This window comes from Lathamus discolor, chromosome 2, assembly GCF_037157495.1.
Source record: "Lathamus discolor isolate bLatDis1 chromosome 2, bLatDis1.hap1, whole genome shotgun sequence".
NCBI classification, from domain to species: domain Eukaryota; kingdom Metazoa; phylum Chordata; class Aves; order Psittaciformes; family Psittacidae; genus Lathamus; species Lathamus discolor.
Genome location: NC_088885.1, coordinates 138,283,401 through 138,299,453, shown reverse-complemented (window position 1 = coordinate 138,299,453; position 16,053 = coordinate 138,283,401). Strand labels below are relative to the sequence as shown.

Genomic DNA, 16,053 nt, shown 5'->3' with positions numbered 1-16,053 from the left:
CCAGAGTTTTCTCTGAAGGGATGCTGAGAGAGAACAATGTCTTAATTCCCTATCAGGCAAGGCCATCAGTAGATGACTAGTTGCTAACAGACTGTAGTACTCTGGTGTGGCTATTGCGTGTGTTTGGCTAGTCCTCTATAGCAGACATGTAGGCTGGATCAGCTCTATCTGTCTCACTATGAAGGTTAATCTCCTAAAATAATTATGCTACTTGGCTACTACCGAACTGAAAACCTTAGGAATATTTCCTGGCACTGTAATCAGCCTTGTGTTGAAGCCCAGAGCCAGTCAGCAATAGCTAGATAGGAAATATGAATTGTATGAAATACTTACAAATGGATGTGGGGAAAAAAAAAATACTAAAAAAATACCTCACAAAAAAAAAACAAACCAGAACAAAACAACCAAAAAAAACCCCACAAAACAATGGAGGGAGGAATCCTTCAGGTTGTACAAATGGAATTTTTAGGAAAACCATGTACAGGAACATAAAATTTTCCTACTCTCATCTTCTAGTCCCATTTTTATAAAAAGATACACCACAATTATTTCAATCATAGCATAGCATCAACTACGTTGGAAAAGACCTTTAAGATCATCAAGTTCAACCAATCTCTCAGAGCCTGCCACACTCACCCTCAATTGCAGAACACACACTGGTGATGATCTGAGTTTTCAGAAAGGGCTGATCAGATCAACCAGAATTGAGCTACCAGAAGTAGCAGTTTTCATAATTCATTTCACAATTTATGGTTAAAGTATAGAGGGAGTTCCCACTGACAATCCTTTCAAAATTAATCATAAACATAACTGTCTTTGTAGGAGATGCCACTAAGCAAGACTTACAGGTAAATATTCTAGACAGAGGTGTCTTTCTTATATAGACATATTCTTCCTCTTTTGTGGGTTTTTTTGTTTTTTTAGCCTACTGGGAACGGGTTGCTTTAGAAGTCTGATCCGTAAAATATTTAGAAGTTTTAAAAATAGATGAGCTCTTTGGGGAAAATGGTGCTATTCTGTGCTATTAATATTCAGTGACCTAAAGAACACAAAAGCAAAACCGCAACTTTTGATGTGTAAAGATTTGTGGCAAATGGACATTTCCAAAAATAGATCAAAGCAGAAAAGACCACAGATCTTCCACAGATTTTCCACTACTGGGTTGAGGACTAATGATAACCCATACTCACAGCCTTTCAGTTCTTCCTCTCCTTACAGCTAGCCACTGAACTAAAGAGAGGTAAAATAACAGAGCTAGTATCTTATTCCTAATGTGTGTGTGGTGCAGATCCATACTTCAGAAATAAAAATACCAAGGTGTTTGAGACAAATGCAAGCCATTAAGGAACTGATCAAGGGGTCCAAGGGATTACGAATGAGATTAAAGTGCAGTGGAGGAGAATTCAAACTTTAAACAACTCAAAAAAATCTAAGTATCTCAACGGTCTACAGCTTTTTTTGGGTTGGGCTTTGGGGTTTTTTTTCAGAAGGTTAATTGGTTTCTTCATATGTAAACTAAACCAAGAACTACCCACCACCAAAAAAATCCACCAAAAACACCACCTATTTAAAACTTACTTGCTCCTTTCTGTAAACCAGCAGTATTTGGTTTCTACATACAATATTGTGAAAAAGTAAAAATTCAGTGACGCTTGTTAGATAAAGCTTGTTTTACCTTAGGTTTGCATTCCAATTTTCCTCATAAGTTTACATATTTTTATATTTACAGCAAAAAAGAACTAAAAATATATTTCTACAGAGAGAGATGTATGAGGCATTACAAATGATTCACACTTTTCTGTACATCTATGTACAACGGCCAAGAAACCAAACTGTGTTCTCAATATAATGTATTTCTATACAATAATTATGTTAAGTGATTTAATATTAGAACATACAGAAGAAATTGCAGAAACAGAGTAATATCTTGCTAAAAATACTTCATATAGTATTCTTCATATAGTATATTCTTCATATAGTATTCTTCATATAGTATACTTTAATTTTCCCCACAATTAATTATAAAAATAGAAAGTTAATCTAAATAGTAGGCTCATTGAAACCATCAGGTAAAGCTCAAAGCTGTATTTACCAATACTTTCTGAACCATCAGTATCATCAGAAGTGTTTCAGAATATTCACATTTTATTTTTGCAGTGTTACAAGTTATTCCCTATACCCCCATTCCTGGATGATTGATACCTGAATTGTTCAGGTAAGAGATTTTTTTTCGTAAGAGTACCCTACGATCATCTTTATGTAGAAAAACATCACGATACTTAATAGAAGTAGTACTTAAGTAACTTAAATAACAGCAAGAAGTCCTTTTAAGCTTAGAAAAATATGCAGTATATTTGCCCACATGGTGAATAGTCTTGCATAAATAATTTCTTTACAGGGCTTTGAACATTTTTGTGTTCTACATTACTTTCACTAGCAGCGCAGATACTACGTGACTTTTATCAATCAATATGACAGTAGAGGCACCCAGTCCTCCACAACCAGCCAGAGCAAGTCCTTTATACCCAGGGAAACAGCAGCAGAGAGGTATAGTAACTAAATCAGGATGGCCATTCAATGAGTTAGCAGCAGGATAAGTGTTAAAATACGGAGGCTTTTGACTTTATGCCAACATGCCTTTCCTAGGGTAAACATATGTCAGTAAACAAAGACAAATGTGATCATAACACTATTTTGCAAGCAGAAAGGATCTGTGTCAAAGTGGGGGTTGGCTAGGGAATGGCTAGAGTCAGCATTTTCTTCCACCAAATTCTTAGCAATTGCTGCACTATTTCTGGTAAAAAATACCTATTTAGTTCTGGGAACAAAAAAAAAAAACAACTGACACTTCCATACAAATCAATAACAGCCATTCACATGCAAAACTGAGCTACTACATTAGTAATTAGAAAAACGTGTTATATGTGTGCTCATATCTGAAATCTGTGCCTGAATTTATCTAAATATTAATTATCATTCCAGATAAATTTTATACTATGGAGTAAGAATTTCAGCCTTTGAATTTGCAAAAACTTTCCCAGTAAATGTGGGAGGAATTCTGGCTAATTTTCTGCCTTCTTAAAAATTCACTGAAAGTTTCTTAGTCTTTCAGATATAATCTAAAAAGAAACACCCATTCTTTTATCTCTACTTTGGGTTTCTCCATAGAGAAGGCATGTTTGATATACTACATTGGCTTTGTATTACTAATGTTTTTGACATACACACTAAGGAAATCATGCTAGGTATCTGACTGTCCAGCCATTTGAAAAGTTACTATAAATCATCTGTGCCTGGAGACCTTCCTTTTAAATAACTCTTCCAGGAACTAAACACTACTATAGAAATCCTAGTGTTTTCAGGCACCCCAGGTATGGTGTGCATCACATTTCAAGTCCTGTATTTTACTTTGCCTATTTAGCATCTATTTAGGCTAGTTCATTTTCCCAAATAAATTGTCAGTTATACAGTTCATAGCAGGCATGACTAAACGATAATCATTCAGTCCACTGAGCAGAAATACTGACCTACTAATTCAAATACTTCAGATAATCCACTGATTTCTTACCAGCCAGACCTTCTCTCACATTTGACAGATTTCTGCATTCTAACAGCTCACTTTAGAAGAAATCTAGTTCAGCATTCTAGTTGTACTTTAGGGGAAAAAAAAATCCAGCAACTGCATCCAGTTTTGCTAAGTAAAGGTCATATTCTGCCATACTGTACCTAATAGAAAGTTTATTAACTTTAGATAAAACCAACTAAAAACACTAATACAGCATCAGCTGGTCTAAATAGAGACATAAGTATCTCAAAGATACATTTCTACAAGGTCTGAGAAAATACATAAGCTGGGGAAAGCAGGTAGAAATCAGCAACAGGAGCTTTGTGCTTACTAGAAATCAGACAATTTATACAGGACAGAGAATAGAAAGGCCATCTAAGACAGAGTTTTTAATTTTCTTGTTATGACGCCATCCTCCACCTGCTTGAAATGCAAATGAATAGTGGACTAAATATAACCTTGCACTTAAACTTTAAAATTCGCTAATTATTTCTCTGTATGAACAGTAGCTCCACAGAAAAATATATCAATGTTTCAGAAACAGAAATAAAGAGATTTTTCAAACTGGAATGATTTCATGTCCTACCTATCATTTTCCCCATATGCAGATGCTCTTACATACCACACAAACACTCCCTGTGGGACAAACCAGTGCTGGATTGTCTGCTCAGCTTTGATACTCCATGGTATACTTAAACTGTAGTGGAATTAAATAACCAGTGCATGCTCTGACCTGTGGACCTGATCAACCTGGCCTACGGTAAAGCTGTCAAAACCCCACCATTGTTTAATTCTCTCTTGCAAATGCCCTTGTAATCTGTCCACCGGACAACAAAATGGAGCAATGTCTGGTCACCGGCGCAAGACTTACTAATGAAAACCATTTGCCTGCTGTCATATGCCCTTGTGTACACTTGCAATGTGGCTGAAATGCATGTACCATGACCAAACACCTGGCTGCTGCCTAACAAGAAACAGCAAAATTTTATGTGACAAGTGTACTTTCAGTTATTAGACAGGGCATTTAGTTTTCAGGTGCCTTTGTAAGAGGCTTCAGGACCTACTGCAGCTCTAAGGTTTCTGACTTCTCACACGATACTCTAAAGTAGTTTATTTCATTAAAAGCATTCCTCATACTAAAGTGCATGTGCAAAGCTACTTTTCTACTGCTACTGAAAAATTATGTGCCATAGTCACTGGGTTACACCTCACAAGACTGTATCAAATTTGTGTCTGGGATATAAAGCACTTACTTTCAAGCACTGCTAAATGTTGGATGTCCTGGCAGATCTTGGTGAAATTAAATTTCAGTGTACATAAAGACCTCTCTAGAAGGCACTAACATCCCCCCCAAAATATAGTGCAATCTTTAAGCATGGTAAATAATTATAATAATTTAATGGACTAATGTGAATGAAATCTACAAGTCACTTTAGTAATTTATGAGCAAACACCTTGAATGTGCGAAAACAGACACTGGTTTTAATCATTATTTAATAGAGTGCAAAGGGCAACTTTCAAAGACTGCCCTATCCATCTACTGCAGCCCATAATATTCCTGTGTAGGTACGCTATATATGACATATATATATATATCATATTAATACACATACATAGAATCATAGCAATCACTTTGCCACTATCTGGACATAAGGCCCACACCTGTATAAAGCTACACGTCTGCAAATCCCTTTTCACTCAACTAACAGGGAACTGCTGAATTGCTGAGAAGGGGGGGAGGAGAAATGGGTGGATGGAAGAATTGAGGTAAATAATCCTTTTTGGGGGGAAAGAAAAAGAAAAAAAAAGGTTCTTTATCACCTTGCTTGATCACAGCTGCATCACACAAAATTTAAACCATATATTCTAATACTGTACTCTGGTTTTGAAGCCTCTGTGGTTAAGGGGATTTATAAATAACTACAGTTTTAGACTTAAGAACAGAAACCTTGGATTTTCACAGATACCATATAAATAGTAGTTTTGCTCTTTTCCCATGCTTCATTTTTGGCAAGGTCTCAACAGCCATTAACTAATAAACTGAACTCAAGATCAATGTTTTAAATCATTTTACAGCTGTGATTACAAACTGCTTTCAGTTAATACATAGGGTTGGTTTTTTTAGCAGTTCTCAGGGGAATGACTGCTGAGATCATGCTAGACTTTAAAAAGGATAAATTCAAAATCACCACCTGAACAGCATGATTTTGAGATACAATCTCAGTTCGAAAAGACTATGCATATGCGTGCTTGCTACCAATGCAGGAACCTCAGTTCTCTGACAACTTAAGGCATATGCAGCTAGAGCCTTGATGATGAAGAAATACAAGGCTGACAAGAATCGTTGCCCCTTTCACCTAGAATGCTTTTGTAGCAAGGTAGCATCACACATTCTAGACCTATAATTGCTGGTATTGCTGGTTTTAAAAGACTAAACAAATAATGAAAGAAAACTCAGGCAAAAAAGTAGGTGAAATTAAAAGATATGAAATAAAGTGAAAAACAGTGGAAGTGATGGACCCAGAAAAATCAGAAAGGAGAACAATCACAGGCACTCCGTTTCAAGTTTAATAAACTATAGTCAGTCAGCCATCATATTCCAGCACATTATATTCCTGCAAAGAAATGAATCGTGAAATAAAGGATGCACTGAAACTTCTCTGAGAACGAACTCTCACCTTTCCCACTTGCATCCTTCCAACTTTTTCTCACCACTTTATCTGGTGATTTTGTAATCAAAGAGAGAATTAGTACTATCGCCTTCCATTTATTAGTATCAAACTTTATGCCACAGAATTATTTCATAGAGAAGCCAAGTATCTACCTAAAGACAAAACCCTCCCGGATTTAGGGAAAACACATTTGTGAAACTGAGTAAGGTAAATAGTTGCTAACAGGTAGCTAACATAAATGAAACCTAAAAATGAAGTTTTCATTTTTGCATTAACGTGTGTTGTACTAAGTAACTGAAAACACAACTTGATATTGACTTTAAATTAAAAAGTGGGAGAAGTTGAGATGCACAAAAATCCTTCCTTTGCTTCTGGGATGTTATTTATAATTTATCATTCGGGTTTAGCATTTCTGCTCTCACACACACAAACCCCAAAACAAAAGCAAAACCGACATTTATGAAATTTCTAGATTTTGAACAGTAACATTTTCTTTTAGTGTTTGTTACTGCAGAAAAGCCAATATTCAAGGTGAAGAATAACAAAAGCTGAAGATCTAAACTGGCTACCAAGCTGAGAAGGTATAAGACTGGGACGCTGACTTTCAAAAATCAAGTACAAAGGTACTTCTGCAAACTAAATGCATCATTTTATAAATTGGTCATTTATACAAACTAATCTCACATCTGTTCAGGCAAAAAGGTGGGTCTGAATGTCAAATATTCAAACTTTGAAGTTTCTCTAGTGAATTATACCTTTGTGCTTTGTTAATCAGCACAGGTAGAATTAAACGCAAGAACAAACAAGTCATATTTATGATATCATACTAACAGTTATGATGTTGATATAGCAGAACAGAAAAATATAGATAAAAAATATACTTAATACAGTCATTTCATTGCAGGCAAAAATAAAGGAAATCCATAAATGAATGGTAAAAATAAAAGGCTAAATTGTAAAAATAAAGGATATTCACAAATGACATAGAAAGAGGCCTCCAAAATGAAACTATTCTTTTACCACAAGTGATAACATGGCAACCCACAAAATACTAAGCAAACAGATTTTCTGGGTTTAGCCCTTTTTAATCCCCAAATAACAAATTACCCTACCACTAACAGACAAGACTGTAATCTTAGCTTCAGCAGACAACATCTTGAAATACTTCATGGTTATCTGGAAATAAACATCAATGCAAAGGAAAAGATCATTTGTTCAGTGTATTTCAGAAGGATTACTAAAAGTCTCAGCTGGATAGTCACTTCTTTTGGACGATCTCCTACTTTACTACTTGCAGACAGTACGATATGAATAAATACCCTAGAAAATCCCAGAAAGCTTTATCATCTTGATTAGCGATAAAGTTTAACTTCAGCACTCTTAAGGGGCCAGAAAATACTCTTAAATGCAGTAACTGCTTGAATTCCAGAAACAGAAGTGCCAACAAATCCATTTTCTATGGGAGAGTGATTTTGAAAACAGTGAATTTTAACCATTTCTGCATAAATCTTGACTTCCATACAAACCAGACTTTCAGCAGTGTGAACAGACTGACTGAAATCAAGGAGAATAATCACAGTGTATAAAGCCTGATAAAATTATGGACTAAAATATTAATATCAAGGTAAATAGAAGATATTCCATTTGAAGCGTATCTCCTTTATCTCATTTCTGAAAACATGCTACCTGAAACTATTAGGGCCTCAAAGATGGCTCCTAAATGACAATGAGAAGAAAATTAAACATATATTTCAAAATTGCAACTTTGACTATTTTTAATGTTAAAAAATTAAATTTTCTGGGAGAATACTTCTTTAAAACTAAAAGTTGTCCCACAGTATTTGCACAGCTGATGATCTTCAATTGCAGGCACATGTTATTCAAGAAGGTTGCAATAGCAGAAGGGCTAGTTTAAATGAAGTGATCATACCGGTTACTGTTTTTGTTTTGACAGGACTGCTGGCATACTCAGAGGCTTGATTTGACTGCTGCCTTGCCAAAGGTGCACTTCCAACTGATGCTTCATCCTCTTTTTTCCGAGTTACTGACACACCCAGCGGAACAGTTCCTACAGACTGCTAGAAAAAGAAATGCCTTGTGAACCACTCAAAATCAAAACATGTTAGTACTCAAGACACTGTCAGAAGCATAACTTAAATTACATATTCTGAAATGTATAGAAGACAACTTGAAACGGTGATTGGAGCACATATACTTTGAAAACAAATTATCAAACATTACAGTCAGACGTGCACTTGTAATCATTTTAGTCCCGTTAAGCTGAAGAAAAGCTCCATGTTAACAACAAAAAAGGGCGAAATATATTTTATTAACTTAAAATATCATCCTTGTTAACCAATCGAACGCACGTGAATAAACCTGGATGATCACCAAAGCAAAATCATTATCTAAATGTTTAATGGGAACTGGAAAACTGTAGCCAGATATGAAGATATTAAAGTTTTGAAAAGAAATGTTTCAACCTCCATTAAACTTTTGAAAAAGATGCATAGGTATTTATACGTTATTGTATTTCTTCCTGACATTTCAAATATAAAATTCAGTTCTGACCACTACCAATTTTGAACTGTTTTGTCTTTCCAGCACATCAATAAATTACAAAATATTCAAAATACGACAGTGTTAAACAAACTGAAGGCACTGAAATCTAGTTTGAAGCACCACATCCTTATTTTAAGATTAGGAAACAGTGACATGCCTTAACGCACATGGGTTCTGGAACTGGAGGTTCCCAAATAGAGTCTACCGGCTTCGCTGTTACTTTTTTTATTAACGTAAGCTAGAAAAGACAAAATAATTAAAAAACTTGGATCCTCAATAACAGTTGGCTGTTAACATTCTGCTATAGCATTAGCTGCTATATAAAATGTAGATGTATCATGGTTGACAAAAAGCAGACTATTTCTACCATTGATTTTGCAGAGGGTTATCATTTAAAGATGACAAAAGTTTTTTCCTAAAGATCAGACAACAGGCTTACAAGCATCTTAATCAATTTTTGTGTAATTTAATTTTGTTGGTATTGAAGCGAAAATGTAATCCATATAGCAGGGTAACGAGAAACCTCACACGTTGCAGTAGGAATCTCTGTGGGAAACAAATTCGTGTGAGGCGGGCAATGTGCTTGTAAATTTTCTCCAATAGAAAACAGATCACTGAATCAAGCAGTGTGCAACACGTGCACACATACACAAACCCCAAAACAAACAGAAAAAGCATTTAATTGGAGGAGCATGACTTCCAAACGCCTTAACCATTTTCCACTATAAAAGTAAATTAAAATAAGACAATTGACTATTTAATCCCACTCCAGTGAAAACAATCAACTTCTATATACAGTGGTATGCAAAGTTAATAGGAAAATACTAATGTCAATGACAAACAGAGTTCTCATCTCTCTTCCTCCCTCTGAATGTACAGGAGATGTAAGCTTTGTCTCCAAAAGCACTAAAAAGTGATTCTGGACTATATAGTAACATGCCAATTTGGTGTACTCTAGCCATTACAACAACAACAAAAAACCATCAGCTTTGAAAAGATAAGTTTTTTTACACCACAGAGATACTTCCCACGTGCACACAGAGAGAGAAGCTGAAGTTTTATAAACTTTCGTCAGACATTTTACATCACTTATTTTCAAAATGCAGCAGTTTATCTGATACAACCTGGCATAAGGCAAAGCCATCTGCAGCTTTCCCATGACAGCAACTGTTGAGCCATAATTTGGCAATTCTGGACATAACATTGAAAGAACACTGACTTGCCAAAGTGAGCAAGAGTTTCTGAAGAACGAACATAGACAGTGCAAGACAGTACTAAAGACAATAGGTTGGAAATACTGTCTGAAGCAGCAGTATCTATTCCTGAACCCCTGAAGAAATGGATCAGCAAAATATAGTAAGTTACACCACTAGTCATATACTGAAAAACATCAAGGCTATCACAGCCAGACAAAGCTGGAAAAAATTATGACCAAATCTTGAGTGCTTGAGTGCTGATCTGGACAATGAAACAGCTGTTTCATCTTTGCTCACTGAAATCAAGCCTGATGTTGCTGTTGATGACGCCCAGTACAATCTTGTCAGGTTTTTGGCATAAGATTTCTGGTTAAAAGAATGCAGAAGATGAAAGATCAACACTGAACTAGATGGAAAAGGATCATCAAGATTTGGGTTTTAGCCACAAACCAATGAGGAAATTGTGGCTTGGGAAATAGCAGATGACAAGAGCCCCACAGCTGTACGAGAAGATGAATCTGATGGGAAAGGAAACATTGCAGGCAAGTGCTATCATAAGCATTCATCACAAGAATCCAAACAGATAGCTAGAAAATAATATGTAGTATTTTAAGCTCAATACACCTACTTGGGATGTAAGCTTTATGGTTACTAATTGGTAGTGTTACAGAGCAGATGACAAACATTACATAAAGTTAAGGAACTATGGCAACATTTGACTTTGTGTCAACAAGACAATCTCGTATAAATCAGATTCTGTTCTAGAATACTGACCACAGTTTTATCAATGCAATAATATTTTGTGGCTATTATACACTGGATACTAGATAAGTAATAATTCATGGTACTCAAACCAAGAAAATTTACTACTTTTCCAGTACAATTATTACAATTAACTTTTTAAGCAGGGGCTAAATCTACAGGAAAGCTATCCTTTTCCTAATTTAAAGTTTATTGACAGAAATAATCGAACACATTACACACCATGTTAAGGATGTGTACACAAACCACGCATGCATATATGCTATTCATGCACGTAAATGGATCAACAGGTACAGATTATATTTTTTATTTTACTTCATACTGTGCGGTCAACATGACTTTGGAAATTATAAAGATCTAGAATCAGAGAAAGGCACAGACAGTAACAGCTAAAAACCAACCTGCCAACAATACCAAGCCCTGAGTATTTCCTGATGTATGTGGAGATATGCCAACTAACTGAAGCTAAAATATCCTGTAAAGAGGGCTAGTGGAAATTTGCCCCCGGGAGAATAAATTAATATTTTACTTTACTTGGGATTTTCAGTAATTAAATATTTTATTTCCGAATTGTAACCTCCCACAAGTGTGAGGCTATAGAGGATTCAGGCAGATCTGGGAACATGAGAAATGTGTTCTAAAGAAAACTTGACCAACTGAGCAGATGAGTAACTTTCATTTGAGGGACGCCTGGACTGTCACATCCCTGATAACAAACCAAAGGCAAAAGAATATTCCAAGATAAGAACTTACATATTATTACTAAAGGGTAAAAAAAAAACAACAAAAAACTCTGGCTTGGGAAATGTTGAATTCAGAAGCACCACCTCGGACAGGGGTTGCCCACTGAAATGGCACCAAAGCCTGCTATCCCATACAGTGGATACTGCGTGCAGAAGTACTGATATGTACATGTGCAGTAACTTGCAAGCAGCAAGCAGGAAGAAAACTGAATGAAATCTTTGGAATAGGGACAGATGGCAGCTCCACTCAAGAAATGCAAGATCACTGTCATGCAATCACGCTACCTGCCTCAAAGAAGAATATTCATGTATGCTGCAAGACTGTCCAAGCTGTGCCAGAATGAGCTCCAACAATCAGGACGATCTACCCTACCTGCCTTGCAACAAGTTCTAATATCATGAAATCATCATCACTGCTTGACTACAGAGTTACAGTTCATTGTTTTGATTTCTGAGATAAGCAATATAAGCACACACCTAAATTGCTTCAGAAAGCTCAAACAAAATTAGGCATTAGGCCTGGTTTACAATTAAAATTAAATTAATTAATAAAATTACATGAATTAAGATTAATTCCTGATTAAAAAATGCGGCATGCTTAACCCCTGGAGTTCACAAAAGCACCATCCTTCCTGGCATACAAACTCGCTAATTCAAGTGAGTGCTTCAGGTAGGAATTTCAGGTATGCTTGGAAAACTGCTCTGCTAATAAAAAAGACCAATCATTGATTAGCTGTAATTTTTCCAAACTTATGTGATGAATTGATGTTAGCCAAGAATCCCCACATTTTCACCAATTGCTCTCTGTCTGCAGTTTCAAGGGGCCTCTGAAAGTAGAAGATATAAGTCCCATGTAGTTTTAGCTCCTTAAGTAAGCAGTAACGTCATTCCCACATCCTTCAGAAACTTGACTGCTTTCCTAGGGGTAAGAGTGACAGATCCTGATAGGGATAAACACAGTGCTTTTGGCCTGCAAGCAATATCAGAAATTAAAATCTATTATAGTTTAAGAAAAGTTTGCAGATCAATAGAATTATCATGTAAAAATGTATCAAAGCCTGTCTTAAATGATAAAATGATAACATTTTATGACAAAATGACAAAAGGCCTGTGCTTGTGTGGGTTTGTTGTTTCATTTCTGCCAAACTGAATCTTATAAGAAGGCAACTACTCATGATTAATATCCACTTATGCTCCTCAGAATGGCATTATACAGACCTACGTCCAACACCACCAATTAGGTAAGTGGCAATAATGGACAGGACTATTGATATAGAAGTGTCTTATTTTGCACAATGCTTTCATTTCAACAAAACAACTAAAGAATTACACCACGTATTTCTAGTAGCCATGATAGAAATTCAAAAGTAATATGCCCATTAGTTCAAACTCTGAAAGTGCCTCATGGATTTTCACTGCAACATTCTCATTGTTTCTGTACTTCAAAGGGGAGAATGGAAAATTTATAGATGAATGTTGAAATTCAGAATGGATAAAGAAAACCAAGTTCTATTTACATCATTTACCCTCGAGCACTGACCATATAGCCATAACAGCAACTGCAGTGGTCATTATTCAAATATGCAACAGCAGCCACACTTTGGCATGCACTGTCGCTTTGTGACAAAAACGTAGTAACATGCAATGCTATTTGCTGAAAGCATCTGGCACCAAATATTCTGTTGTATTTAAGAAAATATGCTGAAGCCTTAAAGACTAGTTCACTGATTGTTGTGCCAAACTTAACTTTTCATTTAAATAGCTTCTCTTTCCTTTTGGTGTTTACCTTCAGTCAGACTTTTACAATCCTCATTTATCATTCATCTCATTTTGCAGACAGCATCTAAGAATGTATCAGGGCACATGATACAGTGTACTGGATACTACATAAACATGGTTAAAGCATTTCTAATCTAATTGTACAAAACAGGCACACTGGGTAAAGGAGGGGAGAAAGTGCAAAGAAGTAACTGTACGAACCACGTAATACAATGGCCCCAGCAATTACGCCACATGTACAATTCTGAGCTGCTGGGAAGCAAGGTGCAAACAGAGGTAGGATTAGCAATAGTCTAACAGTAATAAATGAAAAGGGGTTTGTCCTCACTGAGTTGCATGTGCCCCCCACACTCCATCACAGCAGACATTTACTGTTCTGTTCCAGTTGAATAAAATCTCAGTAAGGCCAAACAGAATTACATTTCTTGGTGGCTTCATCACACAGAAGGTAACACAGGATAGCTTTATGGAAAAATAATTGAAAATCCATGGGTTTTGTAAAAATACATTTACTTCTATGCTTCTATCCTCTCCTACTTCAGCTTACGGAGTTAAGTACGTTCTGGTATTTCTAACTTTTCATGCTTTCATACAAAACTATGCCACCACACTTGTATTACACACAGTAAATGTTGCAGTACAGATATAAAACACACATACTACCAAACTGGCACTACAAACCTGAGAATCCCTAAGCAAATAAATCTGAAGAAGTTCTGGTATGCAAACGCATACCTGTCTCTGTGGGGAGCCAGACAATCCCAGCCTATCCTGTATGCAATCAGTTTACATGGCTATAGCTGTGGTCCCAGATAAATTAATAATTTGATTTAACTTACTGAACTCAGTGTTATTACTTGACAGAATGTGTACACACATCCAAATGTGCTGAAAGATTTTTCTCTGTGTTCAGATAAAACTCTCAATTTTGACTTACTCAAAATGACAGAGCAAAAAATTCTGTTAAGCAGACATGAGAATAATTTCAAATGACTGCACAACTCCAAATGCTAATAACTTTAGAAACGTGATACAGTAATTTTAATTGCATTAGATCACAAACAAATTTAAAAGGCCAAATAAGATAAATAACACAAATTGCAAAATAACTACTTCATCAAAATTTGGGTAACAACTTGCCACTGGCAAGCAAAATCATGGACAGGTAAGTTTCCTAAGGTAGTCACTGAACCTTTCTTGTCACACAGTATACAAGCACAATCAAAAGAGAAAACATTGAGTAACAAATGGTTATATATATTAATGTTAAGACTTTTATATGAATGTTTGAAATAATCAGGCTCAATTACATTTTAGATGTATACATAACAGCACTGCAAAAGTAAATAAATGGTCTGTTTTTAAAAAGAGGTATACCAGGAAATGTTGTGCTCCTCCAGTAAGGATGCAGGAATGAAGAATAACTCAACAAGTAAAAACCACCGTAAAGTTACTAAAATGATAAAGCAACAATTCACACATTGAATTGCTCAGATGGTGATGGTGCAGAATGAGCTTAATGGGACTCAGTATTTGGCAATAACTACCTGCCAAGGTCATTCACTCACAAGAAACAGAAATGTTTATAGATCGTGTTAATCCTCCCACTTCAAGGGCCCTGTATATAACACCCCTGATGTACATAGTGTTCTATGAGAGAAATATCAAGATTCTTATATTGGCCACCTAATAATAGACCACTTGTAACTGAGACAGAACATTAAGCTCAATTATGACAAATTTAAGTTTTAGAATATTCTACTGGTTTGTCAAACAACAGTTAAAAGTAAGTTTAAAATCAGGCAAAACCTGTGCTCTTTCCAGGTAAAGAGTATGGGGCATGAAAATTAAGGTCAAAAATACATGAAAGAAATCCCTGTGCCATGCAGACCCACAGCCTTAACTTCTTGTACTTTTTTCCTGAGCACTTCACATACAAATACATGTTTTTAACATCATATACAGAATCTGTTACAGTATTTACTTATGTAGTTTCCAAGTTAGGAAATGTATTATTCATCTTCTCTTAAAATGGGGTTTAAGAAGAGTAATGGTTTTATAAAAAATTATGCAATTATTAAAAATACCATCCCAAGCAGTTGAATATTATTTATTCTCCAGACACAGGAGGCTTATGAGGTCTTAGTAGTTAAAAATAGTTGCAAAATAAGGATCCTAAGCAGTGTCCGTCAAAAAGAATTCTCTATTCTTCTAATTAAACACTGCAAATTAAAATAATGTGAAATGAAGATTTTACTACACAAAAGCTAGTGCTTTTAGTAATTTAAAATAAGATCAATGGTATAGGCAGCAAACTACCAAGAACAGGGTGACATAAAAAAATATATGTAGTAAGAATGCACTACTGGCATAAAGGAAAGTTTCCCCTCTCCCCATTCCAAAAACACATACCTGCTGAATGTGTCTACCAGCTCGTTTCTGAGGTTGGTATGTAAGCCAAGTATGCAAGACAGGATCGATGTTAATTGCTAATCCTTGTACACTGGACAACAGCACTGCACCTATACACCATAGAAAAGAAAAGAAAATGTAATCTAAAGAATCTCCATGTATGTATTCCTTTTTCTTGCACACAAATCATCCTTGATGAAGACTTCTGTTTGGATTGGACTTACATATGTATTTTAAATTCCAGTCTAGAATAGCAATTAAAACATAACCTTCATTAACTTCACGAAAGTGAGAAACTTGCCAGCACTGCCAGTTAGGGGGACACACACATTAAATATATATATATATATATATATATACAA

The 16,053-nt window shown here is 35.6% G+C and overlaps 1 protein-coding gene across 1 annotated transcript in view; it reads right to left on the bottom strand.

The window, feature by feature from the left end:
- Positions 1-16,053, bottom strand: part of VPS13B (vacuolar protein sorting 13 homolog B) — a 439,495-nt gene that overhangs the window by 230,625 nt on the left and 192,817 nt on the right. The window contains exons 20-21 of the mRNA XM_065668694.1: positions 15,692-15,801; positions 8,168-8,315 (exon numbers count right to left, since the gene is read on the bottom strand). Coding sequence (XP_065524766.1) covers positions 8,168-8,315; positions 15,692-15,801 — 258 coding nt within the window. The remainder of the gene's footprint in view (positions 1-8,167; positions 8,316-15,691; positions 15,802-16,053) is intronic.